Source organism: Cricetulus griseus (genome assembly GCF_003668045.3).
Source record: "Cricetulus griseus strain 17A/GY chromosome 1 unlocalized genomic scaffold, alternate assembly CriGri-PICRH-1.0 chr1_1, whole genome shotgun sequence".
Lineage (NCBI taxonomy): Eukaryota > Metazoa > Chordata > Mammalia > Rodentia > Cricetidae > Cricetulus > Cricetulus griseus.
Genome location: NW_023276807.1, coordinates 100,726,587 through 100,750,482, shown reverse-complemented (window position 1 = coordinate 100,750,482; position 23,896 = coordinate 100,726,587). Strand labels below are relative to the sequence as shown.

The following is a 23,896-nucleotide window of genomic DNA, read 5'->3' as shown; positions in this document are numbered from 1 at the left end:
AGGTCCTGGCCTCTGGTTCTTTGTATCAGATGTGCTCTCACAGCCGAGTCCTACCCTGAGTGCTCGTCAGTGAACCCAGGGTTACCCGCAGCCCTTTCTATGGCTCAGGTGCTGCCCTCTGTGTACTCTCCCTGTCCAGCGCCTGTCAGGATGGAGACAGGAAGCTCCCACTCAATGGCAAGCTTCTATTGGCCAGTGGCCTGCCTGGTGGGATCACAGAGGCCTTTGTCCAACAAGGAGGGGAGGTATGTTCTCCCAGCTCAGCCACGCTGAGGCCAACATCGCTGTGGGCAGATGGCTGGGGCTTTTATTCCATGGGGGTTTGCTAGCCACCTGCCCTCCAGCCCTACCCCTGTTTCAGGTTATGTGGGTCGCTCCTGGGGCTGGTATGGAGAGCCAGCCTGACCTCGGTTCGGTGAGAGTTTCCTCCTGAGTCTGGCCAAAGCCCGCATGGGGTTCTGGGTGCAGGTGGCTGAATAGGTTCTATCCTCCAAAGACGACTTGCTGGGCCAGGGCTGCCGAGGAGGGGATGCTCTGGGCCCCCCTGAAGGGGTCCTGCCTGTACTGCTTGTCCTGCTGACAGGAGACTGCCGTCTGCCCATGGGCCTGAGGGAGGACCAGAACACAAAAATTCCCTGTGATAAGGCTACCCTACTGCTTCTCTGCCCAACCTCAAGGAAAGCCTTGCTCACCCTGGAGATGTATTCTGTGCCTGGGCTGGGGGTACCTCTCCCTGGGTGTCCTTATAGGGAAGGGACCACAGCTGGCCCTGCGGGATCATCTGCAAAGAAGGTCAAGCTCAGAAGGGCCCAGGAGTTCCTCCCTACACTACAGAGCATGTCAGAAAATGGATGGCAAGGCAGAATCCCCAACTAAACCCTTCTCTTCTCTAAGAAACAGGGCTTGCAAAGCCATCCAAGGGCCATCCTCAGCTGCAAACCCTTGGGCAAGCAATACATATTAACTCTTGAAGTAAAAGAATAAGGGGGGTTATAGTGGGATTTTGAGCTGGAAGGCTCCATCTTTCAGTCTCATACCTAAAGCCACATGCCATGAGGCATGTTCTTATAGCACAGTCTCAAATCCTGCCTGGTAAGGACCCCTTCCAAATAACCAAGCCCCCTCAAAGGCTCACTTTGAGGCCTCCCTGTTGGGCCACCTCTCTGATTTTGGTCAGCATTGACTGGAGCCGCCTGTTGTCTTCCTGTAGGACTTGGATACGGATATCATTGGCTTGCACTTGCTTCTCCATGTCATGGGTGACATTGCCAGAGCCTGCAAAGACATATTTGGGGCTTTATCTCACTGGGCCTGCCTCTTGTATCCAATTGGACTGGGCAGGGGTGGCACCCAGGTATCCCATCACATCTTCCTTCTGAGGCTTTTGTTCCCTTCCTGTTGCCACCCACTGTGAAGGTGATGTTAGATTTTAGAATTTGAGAGCTGGGTAAGTCCTGTGACTTGCAGGTTTGGGTACTGAGTAAAAGAATGGATCTTAGGGTTGGAGAGATGGCTTAGTGGTTAAGAGCACAGGTTGCTCTTCTAGAGGTCCCAAGTTTAATTCCCAGCAACCATGGTGGCTCGCAACTATCTATCATGGGATCTGATGCTCTCTTCTGGTATGGAGATGTACATGCAGTTAGAGCACTCATACACGTAAAATACATAAATAAATCAAAGGAAGGAAGGGAGGGAGGGAGGAAGGATCTTATTCAAGACCACTTGTCTTTGGTCTGTCAGAGAGGTACTATAGGTTGTACAAAGGTACACTGGGATTTGAATCACAGGAAGCATCTTGTATGTTCTTCCTTAGACTGTGTGGTTGATGGATGACAACTTCCAGCCGTATACAACTGAGCAAATTGATGCCCATGCTAGAGCTCAGTTTCCTGGTTTATAAGAAAGTTGTTGGGCTGGAGAGATGGCTCAGTGAATAAGAGCACTAGATGTTCTTTCAGAGGTCCGGGGGTTCAATTCCTAGCACCCACATAGTAAGTAGCTCTCATTCATGTAACTCCAGTTCCAGAGGATCTACCCCAACTTCTGGCCTTCAGGCACCAGGCACAAACATAGTGCATAGACATATGTAGCCAAAACATCCATACACAAAAACAAAACAAAACAAAAAAATGTTTGTAGGGCTGGTGAGGTGGCTCAGCAGGTAAAAGGAAAGATGTTGAAACCAAGCCTGGCCATCTGAGTTTTGTCCATGGACCCATATGGCAAAAGGAGAGAACCAACTTTCACATTCATCTTCTGACCACACTTGTGCTGTGGCAGGTGCGTGCACACAAAATAAATGTACAAAAAAAATGTTTTTAACAAGAGAGTCGAGGTTAGCCTCATGAGGCAGTTGTGGGCAGCAGAAAGGCCTGGCACTTGGTGCTCAGCAGTGATAACTCAGTGGGACCTGCTGAGCTACAGTGGATCTCCTGATAGCTCTGGGGAGGGATCCATCTATCCCAGAGCCTCAGAAGTCTAGAAATGCTGGCCAGAGAGCAGAGATTGCCTGACAGGATCCTGTGCCAGTGTAGGTGTCCTGCATTCCTAACCATAGGGTCCAAGACACTGAACAGCTAAGGGATAGATCCTGGAAAATGCCCCCATGTTGTATGACACCAGGAAAGGAAACCTGGGGAGGCTGAACAGTCCTGACATGTGATGTGAAGAATATGTAGTAAAGAAGACATGACTGAATTCTACTAGGGCAGCTGTTCTCAACCTGTGGGTTGTGACCCGTTTGGGGGTCAAGTGACTCTTTCACAGATGTCATATATCAGGTATCCTTCATATCAGATATTCACATTACAATTCATAACAATAGCAGAATTGCAGTTAGGAAGTATCAGTGAAAATAATTTTATGGTTGGGGGTCACTACAACATGAGGAACTGTATTAAAGGTCACAGCATTATGCAAGTAGAGAACCACTATGCTAGGGTGAAAGGTGCAGTCACTTTGCCTTTGGGTAGTTGTGTGTTGTCTCCACAGAGAGGTGCACAACATATGAAACACTTGTGGCTCATGGCGTCTCTAGAACCACACAGCTCACACTCCTGCCCCCAATCTCCTCTTGCTGAGGGTGACAACAGTACCAGGTTACATCCAGGCAAACCCTATGCCCAACCAGGCCCCACCCTGCCCTCAGCAGTACCCCAGGCCCCTACTTTGGATCTGGGCCTCCATGTGCTGGTGCAGGTCTGGGAAGGTCACCAGCAGTCGCTCCCGCTCCTTCAGGTCCTCTAGCTCCAGGTGCAGCTCTGAGATGGTCAGCTGCAGGTCTGTAGTTACCTGCTCCAAGTCCTGTTTCTCCTGGTGTAGGCTATGCAGCAGTTCCTGGAGCAAAGAAAAGCTCAGACCTGGCTCTAAGCTCCCTGGGAGACACACAGGCCCAGGGACACTCAATAGGTTAGAGGCTCCTCAGATAAGAGTACTGTCCTTTCTCTCACCCTACCCCACTGCACCTGCTGGGCCTGTATCTGGCACTGTCCCTGTTCCCTGTCATTCTGGAGGCTCTGCAGCTGTTCCTCCAATTCAGCCCTCCGGGCCTCAGCCTCATCCAGACTTCCCCGCAGCTCTTCCCGCTCTTGGTCCAGACTGTCCAGCTGCTGGAGCAAAGTCCTCTGCTTGGCCTGCAGGGACTAAATGGGAATGGATAGACAGAGCAGATGAAAGGACCCTGGGGCCAAACTAGCCATCTGGGACTAAGGAGGCTGTGGTGTGGTGTCTATAAGCCTCTGTGCTGTGTTTAGATGCAGAAGGAAGGCAGCAGGCAGATGGGCATTCACTTGGAACACCACCAAGACCCACTGTTTAGAAAGCGATTGGATGACTCCCTTCTTTGCACTCATACAGCTCCCACTCAGAAAGGATTCTGGGGAAAAGGTTTTGTTTCTTTTCATCAAGTCGTCAGTGTCGTATTTCCCTGTATCACTGAAACCCAAATATCCTGGCATCCATTGACTATAAAGACCTGGCTCTGCCTCTCAGTAGCTGTGTGGCCTGGGGCAACTTCTTTAACCTCACCACACCTCAGTTTCTCCATTCATAAGATGGAGAACTTCTCCTCCTATTGTGTCAGGGATAGGGGGTAAGGGCTGCAGAGCCTAGATTCTAGGCCTCACCTCCTGATGACGGACCATGCTGTCGACCCGGGCCTTCTCCTTGTCCAGCTCTGTGCTGGCCCAGCGGATCTGCTGGCCAGCCCCGTCCAGCCGCCCTGCCAGCAGCTGCACTTGCTCCTCCAGCTGCTGCACTTGCCTCTCAGCTGCTGCCCTCCGCTCACCTTCCTCCTCTAGCTGCTGGGCCTTTGCCACTGCAGGAGTGAGCGAGCAGGTACAAAAGGGGTAGGGTAAGAGAACTCGGGCTGGAGAGATGGCTCAGCGGTTAAGAGCACTGACTGCTCTTCCAGAGGTCCCGAGTTCAATTCCCAGCAACCACATGGTGGCTCACAACCATCTTTTATGAGATCTGGTGCCCTCTTCTGGTGTGCATATATACATGGAAGCAGAATGTTGTGTACACAATAAATAAATAAAATCTTAAAAAAAAAAAAAAAAGACAACTCTAGGTGAGATTCTCTGACTGGGGCTAAGGGGGATCACATCACAGATCTGAAGCCCAAATACGAAGGCACTTTCTGCCCACTGAAGTTGAGACTTGAGCTTGGACCATCACTGACAGTATTGAGTGTCAGAACCATCCTCCTATGATTCCCACTCTTGCCCTAGAAGCTTGGAATGTCCAGTTATACAATGAGTTGGAGTCTCAAAAAAGGGGTCACACAAAGGGGCTTCTTACCTGTGGCCTGCATGGACTTCTGCTGCTGCTTCAGGTCTCCCTCCAGAGTGGCCACCTTTGTCTTTAGGTCACACGTTTCTATGGCAGCCAAGAGAGAGTCCTTTCAGAAGATCACTTGGGCCTGTGGCCTTTAAGCCCAGTGCACCCTGTAGAGTGGAGGCACCCATCCAGTGTGCAGGAACTGCTTGAGTTGACAAGAGGGGCTGGTAATCCTAGGAGACCTTGAGCTCTGGCATGCTCCAATGGCTGGCTGCTGGATTACCCATGCCTCTCTGGACCCAGTGCTCTCTACATGGACGTAATGGAGAGGCTCAGAAAGGACAGTAACTACTTGCCCTAAGCCCTCAGCTGGTAACAGTGGGCAACAGTACCTTCCTTTTGCCCAAGAGCTTTTTCCAAAGCCAAGAGCCTTGATGCAGAGGTGTTGGGGATAGGGGGAGCTCTCTGCAGGTGCCTTTAGTGACCACCAGGAGTGAATGTTGGATTAACATCCTAGCCCTCTCCCCTTCTGAGGCAACAAATCTGAGGCTCAGGTGCTAATCAAGTCTCCAGGTATCCTAAGGAGACAGCTCCAGCTATTCACAGGGTTGCCAGCTGGATGTCTGCAACCTTCTTGCTGCCTTCCTTTCCTGGACTCTTGCCCACTCCCCAACCTGGGTTTCCTCCATGCACACTATTGGGACTCAGAGCCTGGTCTCTGAAGGGGAGGAGGGGTGACTGTCCTAAGGTTACAGGAATGTCTGGCCTCTGGGAAGTAGACCTGTGAGCAGCTGTTGCCTGTCATGCTCGCACTTGGCTAGGCTCCGCTCAGCCTCCTCTGCCTGCCGCTGCCGCTCTCCTTTCTCCTGCCGCAGAGCCTGCTCCAGCTTGTCCACTTGCTTCCTTAGTTCATCCTTCTGCCCCTCAGCATCTTCCAGCTGGGCTCTGAGGGGCCCGACAAGTTGAGTGAGAGCCCCCACATGCTTATTGAGACGAGTCAGATCTTTACTCTGTTCTGCTGCCCAGTGGCTCATGGTGGCAGCCGGCAGTGGTTTGAGCCCCATGCTGTCCTGCACCAGCTTCTGGAACTGGCCCAAGGACGAAGGCAGATTTTGGCTCTGACACAGGCTGATGACTACCTTGCCCACCTCCCACAAGCTGCCCTGGACACTGGTGCAAGCATCACAGGGCACCAAGGCTGTCTCGATAGTCTGGGAGTAGACGCTCTTGGTTTTCTCGGAGGTCCCAGGTGGGCCCCGAATGGAGACTCTGACTGGGATGCTCTGCAGCCCTGGGCAGATCAAGGGCAAGCCTGGCACTGGGGAAGGAGGCTTGATGAACTTGGCAGTCATGCATTCAGGGCTCCTGGATGGTTCACCCTTAGCTGTGGGCTTGGCGATGGGAATCTCCCCTTGGTTTGCTCTTTTCTGGGGTCAGGAAAAGAAATGAAAGGCAAGTGAGAGAGATGGTCATGACAGGTAACCAGTTCCCTGGAGATGTTGGTGACAGCCTTGCCCAATGCTCAGACCTTCAGATGTTATGTGACACCTGCAGACATTACAGAGGACCTTCTCCCTTTCTCTGACTCAACCAATCCCTGGCCTCTTTTCGACTCTCCCTGCACCCACCCCAGGCTTTACATATGCATGGAACTGGGAGAGTAACGGTGGCAGTTACAGCTAATTCTTACAGGCTCTTGCTTGCTCATGCCACTATAACCACTCTATTTTAGAGTCCTCTCCCTCACCTCGATGGTGTCCTTTCTCACTGCATGATTGTGAGGGTTATGGAATAACCCGTTATCATTTAAAACCATTGTATAAATGAACAAACTGAGGTTCAGAGTGGGAAGGCATTTCCCAAAGTCCCACCATGTAAATAGCAAAGCCAGGGAGCCAGACTTGATCCCCAAGGCCTGCCTTCTTAACTGCCAAGCCCACAAGACTTGAATGGGAGGCTGGAGTGTGAATGCTCCAGCTGGGGAGTGGGGAGCCAGCCAAGGATGTTGTGCATGCAGTGGTGTGCTAAGAAGCTAGAACTGCAACAGTATATGAGAATGACCACAGTTAAGGGTCGAAATGACCCACCTGGGGGGCTGCCTGCTGGTAGAGCATGCCCAGCCTCAGCAGGTTGCTCCAGAAGCGCCGTACTGTGAGCCCCACAGACATACATGGCCCTGGGGCTCGGGTAGGAGGCATCATCTGCTCTAAGCTGAGGTTTTCCAGGTAGCTGGCACAGCTCTGAAGCAGCAGCAGGAGCCTGTGAGCAGAGGTGCTAGGTGGGCTGGGGCCAATACTGGTGCTAATACACTCTTATACAACTGGGGGCTTTGAGCTCTGGGGGATCAACCTGGACATCAAGGATCTAGAGAGAGTCCGTGTCAGCTTCATGCTCAAACCAGTTCAGATTCAACCAGGGTCCACCTCCTAGAGGGTGCCCTCGTCTAGCTTCCTGGATGGAAGTGTCTTCTGCTTCACGGTTCCCCACTTAGCCAAGGAGCTGAGGAAAAGCAGCGGGACTTTGAAGGTTCTGGGTGAGTAGCACCTTTTACAGATGACAAATGAGACCCCTAAATAGCAAGAGCATCCCGAAGTCACAGGGGAGACAGGGCAGGGCAAGGGAATATGCTCACATTTTTGATTCCAGTCCGGTGCCTCCTTCAGGCTGAGCAGCCTCTGTGACAATTGAGACTTGGGGTGTGGACAGCTAGGTCTCTCTAACTGCCAAGTTCAAGTTTAGAGTCAAGCTAATGCTAGGGAAAGGAGGTGTTGGAAAGTGTGCATTGGCATGGCCAAGACTTACCTTAAAGGCAGAATTGTATGTTTGCCACGCACACACACCTGGAAAGTAAGTGAGCTTATCTTGTTGCAGGAGGCAGGAAGTGGCAGGAAGCCCCAGGGCCTTGAGGAAGAGGTACCCACTGCCTCCAGACTCGCCCTCTGGGCTATGTGGACAACAACATGGGGGAATTAGGACACAGCAGGGAATTCAAAAGAACAGTCTGTGTTCTCAGACAGTGACCTGTAGTGGGGGATGCTGTCATATATGTAGCCTTAGCCGTGGTCCCACCATTGACATATCCTGGGCATCTCAAAATGCCACACTGTTGGCTAGAGCCCATGGCCTTCACCCTAGGGTTCCCAGGCTCAGCTTAGATTCAGTGGCCTCTGGCAGGAGTTATCTTTATACACAGAAGTCCCTTACACACAAAGGAAGCTAGTACTAACTCAGAAGTAGACAATGCTCAGCCAGGGAGGGTGAGAGAGGTATGTCAGCAACTGCTTTACAGGAAAGGGGTGAGTGATCGGGGCCTTGGTGGGAGAAGGGGTGCTCTGCCAGAGCAGGAAGGGGTTAGCAGGGCAGGCCTAGACACCTGCCCTGGGAGAGGAAGTGTTCTGTACTCACACGCATCCAGCCCTGCAGAGGGGACATACACTGCTTTCAGACTCAGGCTCCTCCAGGAGTTACAGGAGTGCCCTGACTTTTCTATCTCCAGACAGGTCACCCCTCAACATTTCTGATGCCCACTGGTCCCCAAAAGCTTTACTGGCATGGGCAGTTTTTGCGTGTCAGAAGCCTGGGTTGTGGTTCCTGGGAGGAAACTTTAATGACAGTGTGGAGATGGTGGAGTGACAGGGGAGTAACTGGCCTCTTCCTATCAGGGCCATGGGTGGTAAAAACAGTCCCTGTTTCTGGCCTTGTGAGGCACAGAGGGAACACAGCCCACAAAATGGCAGAGTCTAGGATGGAAATGCTAAGCAGCAGCTATAGTGCTCTGGACACACGGAAACCTGAGGTGATAGCAGGAAGAGCTGAGGTACTGTGGGGACCAACAGCAGAGGGCAGAGTGGGGTAAGGACAAGAATTCCCTGAAGTAGACAGGATAGGGCAGCCTAGTACAGCATAGATAAAAAGTGGGGTTATTCTGAGAGTGCTGAGTTGTGGCCCCTGACCTGGATATTCACTCCATGGTTGACTGTTGCTACCATATTGTCAGCACCTCTAGAAGGGGCTCCTGCAGCTGCCACTGGTGTAAGGGGCAGGTTTCAGCATCTCTAGCTGTCTAGGTTTGGTTCAGGCCTCACCTGTCAATGACCAACTCCAGCAGCACAGCATGGGACAACTGTGTGAATTCAGGGTCACCTGGCACATGGTCGTAGTGCTCCAGAAGGGCCACCATATCAAGGTCACAGGCCACACGGTCAGGAAACTTCCAGGATGGGAAGCGCACAGGCCCAGCACGGGAGAACACATCCACAATGGTCCCCTGAAGGTCAGTGAGGTCTTTGCGTAGGCTGTCCATGCAGGCCTGGCTGCCTAGCAGGTGTGCCATCCCCACAACTCCTGGTGCTGAGAGAGGAACCATGGTCAGCCAAAGTGATGTAGCTATTTCCGGGAGAACCTTATAAACCCCATGACCTGTCTGGGTGTTCCACATCCAAAATCTACCTCTGATTTAAGAAGAAATCATGAGTGACAGGCCTTTTAGACCCTGGTTCTAGACCCAGCCTCCCTTTCACCTACCCAACTCCGTGGCTACCCTGCCTCCAGAGAACTTGTGTCTCCCAGGCCCCCTTGCTATATGGAGACAGGAATGAATCTTCTACCTGTAGGGAACAGAGAAAGCCCTAAATAAGGTGAAGTCCTGAACGAATGGATGCTATTGATATAGGCACAGCAATATCAAGGACTCCTGAGCCTCAGCCCAGAGGGAAATGGCAAAGCCTTCCTTGGGGTACTAAGTAAAAGTGTTGACAGTATATTCAGACCATACCCACCATAGCTTTCTCCCCCTGGATGTTTACAGCTCAAGTATTGTCCCCGTACTAAGACTGTGCCTACCAAGATTAGCTATATCTGTCTCCTCGATCCTATATACCATAAACCCTGCCTTCTTGTTTCTATGATAACCCTACCTCCTTGTTTGGCTATATGCAATAACCTTGCCTCACTGTTCAACTCTATATAAACATGCCGAGCTTTTGGGATGCTGCGGTTTCTCTATCCCAACCCCCAGCCTTTCTTTGTGTCTTTTCATCATTCTGTCTCTGTTCCCAGTCAGGCCCAAGTCTGAAGCCATGCTAGACACAGTACCTACCTTTCCCTCTGACACAACCAAACCACATCATAGCTTCAGCATGACAGAAAATTCTAGGACCCATTCCCTACCCCTACCATCACGACCCCCCTGTGAACATGTGGACCATACCCTCTGAGCTTATTATTGTATGGTGTAGTCACCAAGTCTGAGACCTGGGCCCAAAAATGCTGGTAAACTCGAAGGCCTCCAAGGTGATGGTGCAGGCTGAAGTGGACTCTGGGTTTCTGCCCTTACCTCTCACAGATGTTTGCCCATGAAGATGGAGTGACCGACTATGTCCACCTATTGGACTAAGCACTGAGATCTGGGGCTCGTGTAGATGCCTGGCTTTCTGGCTCTTGGATTCCTGGTTCAGGTACAGGGCTGGCCGCAAGCGGCCCTCCCATCCCTAGGAATAGACGCACAAGAGAGTGAGCGAGCATATCAGAAGGGCTTCCTGGGAGATTGAGAGGGAGCTGCCTGCAAGAAGAAGACATGTCCCAGACTGGAGGAAGGGGATGAGGAAAAAGACTGGGGATCATACATGCCTTCAGCCTGACCACAGTAGTGTAACTTCCCAAAACCTACCCCCTTTATACAGAAAAGGGAAAACTGGAACCCAGAGAAACCAATCAGGCAGCAGGAATTTTTAGTCTACCATCTTTCTTCTGTTTCTAGAAAAACCATGTCCAAAAGAAGTATAATGGGGGCTGGAGAGATGGCTCAGAGGTTAAGAGCAGTGGCTGCTCTTCCAGAGGTCCTGAGTTCAATTCCCAGTAACCACATGGTGGCTCACAACCATCTGTTATGAGATCTGGTGCCCTCTTCCGGTGTGCAGATATACATGGAAGCAGAATATTGTGTACATAATAAATAAATAAAATCTTTAAAAAAAAAAGAAACTTAGTTGTTAAATCTGATATACTTAAAAAAAAGAAGTATAATGCAAGGAATGGGGGCTTGGAAACAAAAGTCACTTTTCCTTTCCCCTCATTCTTCCCTGAAAAGGTTGTAAAACTCAGGAACCCTGACCCCCCTCCCCTCTTCACCGGATACCTCATATAATAGGCACCTTGCAGAAAATCTGGTTGGTGAGGAACATCACAGGAGAATGAAAAGAAAAATCTGGAGTCAGTGAGATGACTCACCAGGTAAAACACTTGCCACAAAAGGCTGACAACCTGAGTTTGGTCCTTAGAACTCACATGGTACAAGAACATCAATTCACAAAAGCTGCCTCTGACCTCCGCACACGCACTTTGACACAAGCATGTGTACAAGTACTTTTTGTTTGTTTGTTTTGAGATAGAGTTTCACTGTGTAACAGTCTTGGCTGTCCTGGAACTCACTCTGTAGACCAGGCTGGTCTTGAACTCATAGAGATTCACTGCCTCTGCCTCCCAAGTGCTGGGATTAAAGGTGTCCAGAGCACTGCATGTGCCACCACCACTGACTACAAGTAAATTTTTTTAAAAAGAAAAAAGAATTTAAGTCTGTCATGGATTGAATGTGAATTCTCTCCCACAGGCCTGTGCATTGGTTGCTTGATGCCGATTGGAGAGCTTCAGGGATGTGACTGGACCTTGAAGGTTTTAATGTGGTCAATGTGTTCATCCTCTCATAGATGTATATACAACAGCACTACTGAGAAGTAGTACAAAGTTGAAGGTGGGGCCTGGTTGGAGGAAGGTTACTGAAAGTGTGTCCTCCTGCCAGGTGGTGGTGGCACACGCCTTTATAGTCCCAGCACTTGGGAGGCAGAGGCAGGCAGATCTCTGTGAGTTTGAGGCCAGCCTGTCTACAGAGCGAATTCCAGGACAACCTCCAAAGCAATACGGAGAAACCCTGTCTCGGAAAACAAAACAAAACAAAAAAAAAAAAAGAAAAAAAGAAAAAAAGAAAGTGTGTCCCTGAGGGCTATACCTTGCCTTGTCCCTTCTTCTGTTTTTAGTCTGTTTCCTGTCTGCCAAGAGGGGAAGAGCCTCCTTCTCCACATGCTCCTAGTCTCTGAAGTAGAGAGCCAACATGACTCTTTTCTACAAGATAAAATGTCCTAAGTTCCCCTCTTCTCTACTGTTAGAGCATAGACTTCAATCCTCCAATTATATTTTCTGCATGGCTGTCCATAAAAATATAAAGATTTCCTGGTGTCTTTTGGTCTCGGTTTCTGAAAGCTCCAAAAACATGGAATGTTTGTTTGTTTGTTTGTTTGTTTGTTTGTTTATTTTAAGGCATGTGGATGTTTGAATGAGAGTGGTCTCCATAGGCCCATATGTTTGAATATTTGGGTCCCATTTAATGTAACTATTTGGAAAGGATTAGGAGGTGTGGCCTTGTTGGAGGAGGTGTGTCCCTGGGGGTGAGCTTTGAGGTTTCAAAAGGCCTACCCTAGATCCCCCTGCCTATCTTTTTTGGGATCAGATGTGGATTCTCGGCTACTCCTCCAGCATCCATCCTGCCATCCTGCCATCCTGCCATCCATCCTGCCATCCATCCATCCTGCCATCCATCCATCCTGCCATCCATCCATCCTACCATCCATCCATCCTGCCATCCATCCTGCCATCCATCCATCCATCCATCCATCATCCTGCCATCCATCCATGCTGCCATCCATCCATCCTGCCATCCATCCATCCTGCCATCCATCCATCCATCCATCCATCCATCATCCTGCCATCCATTCATCCTCCCATCCATCCTGCCTGCCATCTGCCTGTCATCCATCCTGCCTGCCATCTGCCTGTCATCCATCCTGCCATCCATCCTGCCTACCATCTGCCTGCCATCCATCCTGCCTGTCATCCATCCTGCCTGCCATCTGCCTGCCCTCCTGCCATCCTGCCTGCCATCCTGCCTTCCTTTGCCTGCCTGCCACTGTGACTCCCAGTAGAATGACCATGGATTCATCCTATGAAGTTGTACACAAGCCTTCAGTTAAATGCATCCTTCTGTAAGCTGCCTTGGTCATGGAGTTTCTTCACACAAATAAAACAGTAACTAAGACAAAGCATTTACAAATTTTAAATTATTTACTATATTTTATGTTTATGAATGCTTCGCCTGCAGGTCCTATACAAATGCAACATGTACCTACCTGGTGCCTTCTGAGGTCAGAAGAGGGCATCAGATTCTCTAGAACTGGAGTTGCCAGTGGTTGTAAGCCACATGAGGGTGCTGGGAACTAAACCTGGGTCCTCTTCACGAGCACCCAGTACTCTTAACCTCTGAGCCATCTTTCAGCCCTCACAGAAAAACTTTTATTAAATACATTTTTTTTTTAGATAGGGTCGCACTATGTAGTTTTAGCTGGCCTGGAACTTGCCATATACATCAGACTGACCTCCAACTCAGAGATCCACCTGCCTCTGCCTCCCAAGTGCTGGGATTAAAGGTATGTATATGTGGCCCTGCTTTTTTTCTTTTCTCTTTTCTTTTCTTTCTTTCTTTCCTTCCTTTCTTTCTTACATCTGTCTTACCAGTTTTAAGGATGTCAGTCATGAACCTTGTGATGAGTAAGTTAAAATATTACTTTCCCTCTCTTAAACCACATCAGGGGCTGGAGAGATGGCTCAGAGGTTAAGAGCACTGACTACTCTTCCAGAGGTCCTGAGTTCAATTCCCAGGAACCACATTGGGGCTCACAACCATCCGTTATGAGATCTGGTGCCCTCTTCGGGTGTGCAGATATAGATGGAAGCAGAATATTGTTTACATAATAAATAAATAAAATCTAAAAAAAAAACACATCAGAAGGAGTAAAAAGAAAGCTGGAGAGATGGTCCTCTTGCAGAGGACCCAGGTTCAGTGCTCAGCACCCACAACGGTCTATTTGTAACTCCAGTTTCAGAGGATGTGAAGCCCTCTTTTATCTCTGCAGTCACTGAACACATGTAGTACCCTAACATGCCTGCAGGCAAAACACCCATACACATAAAGTATAAACAAATCTTTTAAAAAAGGAGTGAAAAAAGAAAATCTAATTTTATTTAGCCTAACATACTCAAGACATTACTTCAACGTGAACTCAATGTGAAATTAAGATTTTTGTTTACTATTTTTTAATTTTCTGCCACAGGCTCTTAGTATGTAGCCTTGGCTGTCCTGATACTCACTATACAGACCAGGCTGACCTTGAATTCATAGAGCTCTGCCTGCTTCTGCCTCTTCAGTACTGGGACTAAAGGTGTGTGTCATCATGCTTAGATATTGATTTACTTATTTTTAATTTGTTTATTTTTAAGTGTGAGTGTGCCTGTGTGATGTTTGTGGGTGCCTATGGAGTCTACTGGGGCGCTGGATCCCATAGAGCTGACGATACAGGTAGCCCAGCCACCTGACATGAGTGCTGGGAATTGAACTTGGTCTCCTGGAAGAGTAAAACATGTTCTTAATTTCTGAGTCATCTCTGCAGCCTGCTATTAATTTTTATTAAGACATGATTGTGCCTGGCATGGTGCCCATTCTTTTAAGGAAGAGGCAGGTAGATTTCTGTGAGTTCAAGGTCAGCCTGGTCTACAAATTGAGTTACAGGGTAGAAAGAGCTATTATACAGAGAAACCCTGTCTTTAAAAACCAAAAACAAAAGCAAAAAGAAAGAAAGAAAGAAAGGAGAAAAAAGGAAGAAAGAAAGAAGAAAAGACAGTATTGTGTATCCCTGCTGGCCTTGACTTTGAGGAAGATGACCTTCAAGTTCTAGTCCTCAAAAACTTTTTTGGTGACAGTGTCTCTCTACATAACCCTGACTGTCCTGGAACTCACTATGTAGACCAGGCAGGCCTCAAACTCACAGACATCTACCTACCTCTGCCTCTCAAGTGCTGGGATTACAGGTGGCACTACCATACTTGCCCTATTTCAAATACTTAAAAGCTACATGGGGCTAGTGGTTATTGTGTTGTGCAGAACAGTGTAGACGAGGGTCCAATGCTACATGCTCATCAACAGTAGGATTGAACATTACTGCTTGCTAGAGTCAGGCAGGGCATGATGACACAGGCCTGTAATCCTAGGACTTAGGAGGCTAAGGTAGGAGGAATTCAAGATGAAGGCCAGCCTGGGTTATAAAGTGAAACTTGGAAGGGAGATCCTTCAGGAACCACTAACTATATCTGAGTTTTCCTGCAAGGAGTGTTACCCATAATACTCACACAAATACATTTGACTCATATCTCCTAAGTGTTAACTTGGTAACTGCCTCTGGTGAGATTTTGCAGCCCAAGAGATTTTTATGTCCCTAAGGAGTGAAGTGGAAACAATAAGGAAAACAACAACATGAAACATTTTGGCCTTTTTTCCCCCGGAAAAGACATGAAAGAAATAAAGCAAGCAAGAAGCCCCAGTCTGGGGAGAAGCATACTCAGGAGGCAAAGTGCCTGAGTGCAAAAAACATTGATCTGTTTTCTGGGGCCATCTTGGATATTAATTCCCATGAAATTCTGGGTCAAAATATCAAGACTATTCAAAGTTAAGCAGACAGTATATCTTGATTAGTACAGCATTTGTTTAACACGTATGAAGCCCTGGGTAAATTGTCAGCACTACAAACATGTATGCACACACAATAGCCAAGGTTACTTTCTACTGATTTTTTTTAAGGTAGCGTTTATGCAGATTCATAGTGTTTAGCATTCATAACACTTAAGGTGTTTGTGAAGTGAAAGAGCATATGGCATGGACTTTCTCTGTAATTCCTAGTTCTTGAATGAACAATCAACCTAAACTACCAGTTTTGAAATGCACCTGTGACCACATAGGTGATGGCTCTAAGGGAACCAAGATTGTCATTATAGGGGCAGCAGCTAATAATGCTATTTGATATTTTCTGACTCCCAAGGAAGGGCAGGAGCCTTTCTCTCCATTCAAACTTCAATCCTCCCTCTCTCACACAACTAACAGCATGGTTGAAGACCACTCTTATTTCCCAGCTAGTATGTCCATTGACATTCAGTCACTATTAAGAAAATATTTTTTAAACTCTAAAACCATCGACATGGCAGTTGCCAATCTCTGACCTGAATTAGCTATTGTCTGGACCCCTTGGGACTTGAAAGTAACACAGTGAAGGCATAGTAATAAACATCAGTTTAATGGAGAAAACTAGCCTGGATATGGTAGATTTTTTCCCCTCACAGAGAGAACCCCCCACCCCCCACCCCATCCCCCACCCCCACCCCACGTGAGCATAGATTCTAACTTCGTGGTCTTAACCAGTAAATAGCTTGCTGTAAGGAGCAAATGATGCAATACCTGTAGGGTTTGACACAGGATCTGGCTTGTAGTAAATACATGTCCAACTGATCCTAATTGTCCCTGTTCTACATTGATAACAACGAAATAACCAGCTACAGTGGAGAAGGACCTTGGGCGTTTTGTTGCTGCCACATTTCACAGGTGAAGTGAGGCGGGATGAGCTCAGAATCCTCTTTCAGTATTCCGGAGTCAGGAGAGGAGAGGGAATGGGGACCTAGAGGGTCTCAGGAGAGAAAAGCAGGTGATTGGAGGCTTGTCTCCGGGAAGCGAGGGGCGTGGTCTGCAGGGCCGCACTGGTGGGAGTTTGGAGAACAGTTATGATTGGAGGAGGTCGGGCTTGAGGGAGGAGCTATGGAAGTTTAGGGTGCAACTTAGAAAAGAGGCCAGTAGGAAGAGACCCTAGGGAATTGCGGGCTTGGGCTCTGTAAGGCGGGGAGGTTGTGCTGAACAGAAAAGAAAAGGTGTGTGTGTGGGAGGGAGCTAAAGGTGTAGTTAGGTGGGACTTTAGTTGCGGTAAAGTCCCACCTTCTAAATTTTCCTTCTAATGGAAGGAAAATTCTTCAAAAGGACAGGTCAAGGAGGAAGAAAGACTGGAGTGAGGAGAGGAAGGTGCGGTGGCAGGGAGCGAGGAACGGACTAGAGTCGCCAGGGGAGTTCAGCGGATGATGTAGAATGGCTCACCTGTCTCCGGCGTCGCAGCCTCAGCTCTGTGTCGGGCCGGCTCACAGAACTTCCCCCGGAGCGCCAGTGGCTCCTGTGATCCCTCGAAACCCTTAGCGGCGCGCCCAGGCTGCTGCCATGGCAACGGAGTAGCGCGCCTCCTTGCCCGCGGGGCGGGGTGGGAAGTGCGCCACGGCCAGGGGGCGTGACCGGAAGTGTGTTCACTAGCTTCCGCGGCTTTTCTCTGGGTCGCCGCCATCTTCCCATTGCGTTGTAGCCTTCGTGTGGGGAGCTCAACCTTGCCGCTGCACCGGTTGTCGCCCTGAGGCGGACTGGCAGCCCTGAGCGTCGCAGTCATGCCGGCCGGACCCGTGCAGGCGGTGCCTCCGCCGCCGCCAGTAGCCACTGAACCCAAACAGGTACCGCGCCCCGAGCTCCTCAGCCTGCAGTCCCGGTGTAGGCCTCGTCCCTCCCCTCCCGCGCGGGCGCTACGGCACTCCCGCTGGAAAGTTCAGGCTGCCCTGAAGGGCTTGGAGGGACTGCAAGTCCCAGGAGTCCGCGCGCCGCGTTGCTTCTGGTCCCCCCCAAACTCCCCAGAGCCGAAATTCTCAAAGTAGCCTGTGGACTTACAGCCTCAGCTTCACCTGGGGGCTTATTAGAGTCATGAAGCCTCCACTGTAAACCCAAGTAGGAATATGTGTTTTAGCCATTTCCTAAATTATCTCGTTAAAATGTGAGAAGCATTGGGCCAGCCTGTTCACCGTCGCAGTGGAGCCTACCAGTCGCTTATCCTTTGTCTAGTAATCTCTCATTTCCTAGCCTGCTCTATTTTTTTGTTGTTGTTGTTTTTAAACACCTCCGAGGTGCTTTCCCTAAACCGGACAAGGTACCAGCCTTCATCATTACAGAATGAATGTGGCATAGCTCCTGCCTTAAGAGAGAGCCCAGGCTAGTGAAAATACAGATTTGCACAAATACTCAATGTTTATTGTCTTGGTCAGTGTAATGATAAAGTGTCAGGCAACCTTTAAAAGCTCTAAAGGCTGGGCATATGACACACATCAGAAATCCCAGCATTTGTGAGTTTGAGGTAGGAAGATCGTTAATTGAGTAGTAGTTTGGACTACAGGGTGAGACCTCAAAGCTCACAAATAGCTGAGGAGGAAGTATGTGGGTAAATAATTGCAGTTAAGTTGAATACAAGTAAACCACGAATTTAATCAGCATTACTTAATAAATGTAAGGGAAGTAAGTCCACAGGAGTGAGAGGTGAGTGGCTATTTTAGAAGAATGAATAGTGATGAAGATGGAGAATGAAGAGTGATGGGAAAAGGAAATTATTTATTCAACATACATTTATCAGGCACATACTCTATGCTTATTGTTGCTTTGGGTTCAGAACACAGTCTCAAACATGACAGAGGAGGCCCATGTTCTTACTCCAAACATTTATGTATTTGTGTGCCTATGTGTATTTTCCTTGACACTGGGGGAAAACAGACAAGGTGATACCAAATAAATATAGTTAAAAATAGTTAAAAAACCACCAAAGTAGGAATCAGGTGGTCCCTCTTTTGTCAGAGGTTCATGAACAAGTGTGGCTCAAATGCAGGTTCGGGATAATGGTGGTAGGAGATGCAGTTAGGATTTGAATATGTCCTTGAAGACTGGGAGATATTTTAAGTTGGATAGTGACATTTGTGTTTCAAAAATTTAGGCTTGCAGTGATCTAAAGAGAGAGGAAAGAGAAACAGTTATGCTATTCAAAAGACACTGAGGGTCTGATCTAGATTGGGGCAAGAGGAATGGGCATGTGATTGTCACAGAATGACTGTTGACATAGGTTCTCCGGCCAAAGTGATGTGCTAGAATCCTGATTCTGCCTGTAGGGGAAGGCACAAGTTTGTTATTCCCCTGTTGTCTATAATATGGGAATAAGAATACCTATTCAGGGGGCTGGAGAGATGGCTCAGAGGTTAAGAGCACTGAGTGCTCTTCCAGAGGTCCTGAGTTCAATTCCCAGCAACCACATGGTGGCTCACAACCATCTGTAATGAGATATGGCACCCTCTTCTGGCAGGCAGGGATACCTGCAGATAGAAAACTATATAATAAATAAGTAAATCTTTAAAAAAAAAAAAAAAAAAAAAAGAATACCTATTCAGGGTTGTCATCAGGATCCTAAGAGTTAATACAGCTCATGTGCCTGACATGTACTTTGTGTTTGGTGAGACTGAGGAGGCCTGGATTTCTGGCTTATGTGACTGGAAAACCATTCTAGGTTAGAGATGAAAGTGCCTTGGAGTCTGTTTAGTCTAAAGCTTGTTGGGAGATTGATTTAGGCAGAATTTTTCAGCCTAGAGTAGGGAAAGGAAATGTAGAATAGAGTTTTCAAGGGTGTCTGGGTGAAGATGGTGTGAATTCTGAGAAGAAATTATAAACATACATGTTTAGAGCAGTGATTCTTGACCTTCCTAATTCTGTGACCCTTTAATACAGTTCTTTGTCATGACCTCAAACCATAAAGTTATTTTAATTGCTATTTCATAACTATAATTTTGCTACTGTCATTAATTGTAAATATCTGATATGTAGGATTGTCTTAGGTGACCCCTGTGAAAGAAGGGTCATTCAATCCCCACAGGAGTCACAAAGTCACATCCCACAGGTTGAAAACTTCTGGTTTAGAGGTTTCCAGTGCTGTAGGTAGGAGGTAAAATACATAAGCCAGAACACATAGAGGCTCCTGAAGCTGTAGATGACTTTAGACAGTTATTTTTTACTTTGCCAAGAATATTTGAAATGAGCACTTGAGAGGCAGAGGCAGGTGGATCTCTGTGAGTTTGAGGCCAGCCTGGTCTACAGAGTGAGTTCCAGGAGAGTCAGGGGTGTTACACAAAGAAACACTGTCTCAAACAAACAAAAAGGATACTTGAAGTAAATGAACCAAATAGGAGATGAAATAGGAACTCAGTATGTTCAGCTGCCAGAGGAAGAACAGGGGAAGCAGCCCAAAGGAACATGCAGGCGGAGAGAAATCTTGTTTTTCTAAGATGAGATCTCAGCTCTTAACTGAGAGGAAGAAGATGGTGGATAAAGTACCAGGGATAAAACATTCAACTCCTTTGAAGCTCCATAAACCATTTATGAATTTAACAGTAGCTGGGTTTATAGATTGGATGTATAAAAAAGTGGACAGCCAAGACAGAATGAGCTATCAGCCAGACTTTTTCTTCTTTTCTTTTCTCTGCCTTTATTTCTATTTGTGCTGAGTATAGAACCTAGGACCTCATGCAGGGTAAACACATTAGCCACTGGTCTGGTCTCTCTGGCTTTCCTGCTTCTTCTTTTTTTGTTTGTTTGCTTGCTTGTTTGGTTTTTCCAGACAGGGTTTCTCTATGTAGCTTTGGACCCTGTCCTGGAACTAGCCTTTGTAGACCAGGCTGGTCTTGATTTACCTGCCTGTCTCCCAAGTGCTGGGATTAAAGGCATGCGCCACTGCCACCCAGCGGCTTTCCTGCTTGTTAACAGGCAATCCTTAAGTGTTCATTCCAGACACAGTACTAGGTTCAGGGCTAAAGACATAGCCTTTTGGATTCTGGTTTCTTAGATTGTGGTCAACATCCTTGAGTCTAAATCACATGGACATTGGGTAAGAATGCAGATTTGGAGGCTAAGGATATTGTTCAGTGCCTTGCTTAGCATGTGTAAGGCTCTGAGTTTGAGCCCTAACTCTTTGGCAAGTAAACAAAAAATGTGTATCTGATCACACCAGATGTCTGTCTAAAGGAGAACCAAGGAAGCCATTGTTTTCCCTAATTCTTTGGAATGGCTGCATAAGTACGTATAAGAAGTCTGCAAGACAGAGTCGTGCCAGTTGTATCATGGAGAAATGCTGAGGGCTGGTATAGAGTTTATGACAGCCGAACCCAAACCAGGAACTTGAAGATCTTATTTCCTTTTTCTGTTTTCACAGCCAGTTGAAGAAGAAGCATCATCGAAAGAAGAATCCACCCCTTCCAAGCCGGTGGTAGGGATTATTTACCCTCCTCCAGAGGTCAGGAATATCGTTGATAAGACTGCCAGTTTTGTGGCCAGGTAACAGCTGCTTCTGTACAGTGGGTTGGGGAAAATTGTAGTGTAAAAGGCTTTTGAATCACCATAAAGACAGCATGGGTTTTTTTTTTTTTTTTTTAAGATTTTATTTATTTATTATGTATACAACATTTTGCTTCCAAGTATATCTGCACACCAGATCTCATAACGGATGGTTGTGAGCCACCATGTGGTTGCTGGGAATTGAACTCAGGACCTCTGGAAGAGCAGTCAGTGCTTTTAACCTCTGAGCCATCTCTCCAGCCCCCAGCATGGGGTTTTATAGAGGCTCTAGCTTAGGCTTGTTCTTCCAAAACCAAAGTAGGGCAGTGGGATAGGCAATAGACAGGACTGGTGTCTTTGGCATACCACAACAGTAACCACAGTGAAAGCCATACCCAGCTGTATAGTCACTAGGAGTTTCTGCTTCCAGAACAAACCTGAGGAAGTTCCTGGTAGCTTCTTTTAACTGGTGATGTGAGTATGCTGTGTTTGAGCTGCTGGCCAGAAGAAATAGAAAACAGAGTTGATCATTCTCATTGTATAAGGACTACTTTTCCACAAAGCCTCAGATGATCATTTATAGATGAGTCAAGCGAGATAGATAGCTGACAGGACTGAGTGAAGCTCAGTTATGTTGTAAACATTTAGTTATCTTCCTGGGCTAAGTGAAAATTGGTCAGGATTCCTCCCAGTGTCCTCATTCTACATCCTTAGATGTAATCTTTAGGACCACTTGACTCCAAAGGTCAACACATCCCCTGGCTTAGGTCATTTATAAAGTATTCTTTTGGCAATCCACAGATATATCCAGTCTACAGATGTTTTGTTTGTCCTTAGACTCTTTTTTTAAAAAATTCCTATTTCCACACTTTAAAATGAGGGGATTTCACAATCTGTCTGGATTTCTGGCTTTTCTTGAACTAGACTGCTTCTTACATGATAGTCAGTACTACTTGGCCCTGAACAGTGTCCAGGGGCATGTGCCGTATAAGGCCCACACTTACAGTCAGTCACTCCCCTGAGGTAACATCTCTACCACTTTGTATTATTTAATAGATGTTTCTTTCTCAATTTCCTAATCTAGTGAAATATCAAAAGAGATTCTGATTGACATCTTTCACAGTGTCCACTCCATGAGAGTTCATGTCACTTTAAGGGCTTTAATTAACTTGGATTTTCACTTAAAAGCTACCTAAGATTAGGGCATTGGGTGTTGTGTTTATTTGGCTAATGTTTCATAGCAAACTTAATGCCTTTCCCCTTTCTTCTGTGATTTTAGTAATTAGGGAAAGGATGTTGCATAAGCAATAAGTACAGTCTTAACTGTTGGGACAATTCCTGTACTACTAGCACAAGTGCTATCATGTCTTGGTTTTCCTTGTATGCTAAATTGTAAACTTCCTTATATTACTCCATGATTTCCCTCATGCTGCATGTTTTCTATGGAGAGGATGCAGGGTGTCCAGGCTATGTTTTCTTTAGATTGCTTCCAGGTTTCTGATTGGTCATTGAAGGTGTAAGAGGAGTTTGAACATTGTCTTTCCCTCTTAGAATTTTCTTTAGAAGAAAATTCCATGTGAAACATTAGTTGCTTAAGAGAGCACTAAAGAAAAACTGCTGGGGACTAGGGAGATAGCTCAGTTCAGTAAAGTGCCTGTCACAAAAGTATAAGAACTTGGGTTTGGATTCCTGGCATTTATGTAAAAGCAAGATTTAGCAATGCCTACATCTGGAAACCTCAGTACTGGGGAATGGAGACTAGCAGATTCCTGGAACCTGGCTAGGTAGTCTAGCAAATCTATTAGCTTCAGATTTGATGAGAAACCTTGTTCCTTCCCTCAAAAACTAAAGTGGAGCCAGTGTGTTGATGTATTCTGAAGACAGGGACATGTCAATCGGTGGAGTTTCAGGCCATCCTGGTAGCAATTTCAGGCCAGCCAGACACTATCTAAAATAAATATGTAGATAAATGTAAATAAGATGGGAAATGATAGACACCTCACATCAGCCCCTGGCCTGTGCGCATGGACATGTGTGCACAGGTGTATGCACTTAGAAACATCTCAATTTCTCACGTAACTTTCCAATAATTGTGTCATCCTCTGCTGCCACAGACAAAAAAAAAAAAAAAAGCACAACTGGAGTTCTCTTAAAAAGAAAACCCCATCAATGGTATAGTGATGCACACCTGTAATCCCAGTACTAGAGAGAACTGTTGAAAGTTGGAGACTAGTCTGGCTACAAGGTAAGCTCTATTTAAAAAAAAAAGAAAGAAAGAAAGAAAGAAATAGGATCTGGAAAAGTGCTCAGAAGTTGAGACCACCTTCTGCTCCTAAAGAAGACCTGTATTTGATTATTCCTAGCACAGGTCAGAGTAAATCACAGAGAATCTGAGTAAACACACACCACTTTTTTTTTTTTTTTTTTTTTTTTAAGAAAAGGAAAACAAAATGGATTAGAGCCAGCTGTGGCTCTTACCTTCAAGTCCCATAATGTGTGAGGTGGATCTCTGTGAGTTCAAGGCCAGCCTGTGAGTTTCAGATCTACTAAGGCCAAGACCTTGTCTACAAGGATTGATTATATAGCTTAGTGATGGAGTGAGTGTGTATCTTTATGTACAAGGGTACAAGTTCTATCTTTAGTAGTGTAAAAACTCCACCATGTTTCTAGATGGGTTTTTTAACGTGGTATTCTAAAGTCTGAACTTGTAATGGCTCAGTGGGTAGAATGCTTGCTATGCAGCATTGGGACTTGAGCTTGGATCTCCAGCATCCACATAAAAGTATAGTGTTGGGGATAAAGATAGGCAAATTCTTGGAGCCCACTGGCTGGTCAGCCTGTCTAACCATAGTGGTGAGCCCAGGCTCAGTACAAGACCCTGTCTCAAAAAAATAAGGTTGAAGATGATAGAGGAGGCTACCCAGTGTCAACCTCTGGTCTCCATGTGAGCACTAGTGAGGATACCCATGTGTACACACACACAGTCTCTCTCAGAAATTGTAAATAAAATCTGAACTTGCTTTTGCA

General features: G+C 47.1%; 2 protein-coding genes across 7 annotated transcripts in view; one reads left to right on the top strand and one right to left on the bottom strand.

Moving 5' to 3' along the window:
- Positions 1-285: 285 nt before the first annotated feature.
- On the bottom strand, positions 286-17,224 carry Ccdc157 (coiled-coil domain containing 157). Of its 6 annotated transcripts, none has more exons than XM_035452538.1 (14): positions 16,793-16,921; positions 16,109-16,334; positions 10,115-10,268; positions 9,304-9,386; positions 8,865-9,129; positions 6,867-7,038; positions 5,561-6,206; positions 4,801-4,878; positions 4,125-4,315; positions 3,465-3,641; positions 3,168-3,336; positions 1,136-1,275; positions 693-781; positions 286-606 (listed from the first exon to the last, which is right to left on the bottom strand). In XM_035452538.1, exons 5-14 carry the CDS (start codon positions 9,110-9,112, stop codon positions 363-365), a joined length of 2,154 nt encoding a protein of 717 aa, XP_035308429.1. In that variant the 5' UTR covers positions 9,113-9,129; positions 9,304-9,386; positions 10,115-10,268; positions 16,109-16,334; positions 16,793-16,921; the 3' UTR covers positions 286-362. The 6 variants fall into 6 exon arrangements, with proteins under 6 accessions (XP_035308429.1, XP_027243117.1, XP_035308430.1 ...); XM_027387316.2 differs by having other exon boundaries at positions 16,109-16,325; positions 16,793-16,910; XM_035452539.1 differs by lacking the exons at positions 9,304-9,386; positions 10,115-10,268; positions 16,109-16,334; positions 16,793-16,921 and adding exons at positions 7,129-7,278; positions 7,412-7,499; positions 7,582-7,619 and having other exon boundaries at positions 8,865-8,985.
- Sf3a1 (splicing factor 3a subunit 1) overlaps positions 17,128-23,896 on the top strand; it is a 23,079-nt gene continuing 16,310 nt past the window's right edge. Inside the window, exons 1-2 of the mRNA XM_027387319.2 lie at positions 17,128-17,190; positions 20,748-20,869. Of these exons, the coding sequence (XP_027243120.1) occupies positions 17,128-17,190; positions 20,748-20,869 (185 nt within the window). The remainder of the gene's footprint in view (positions 17,191-20,747; positions 20,870-23,896) is intronic.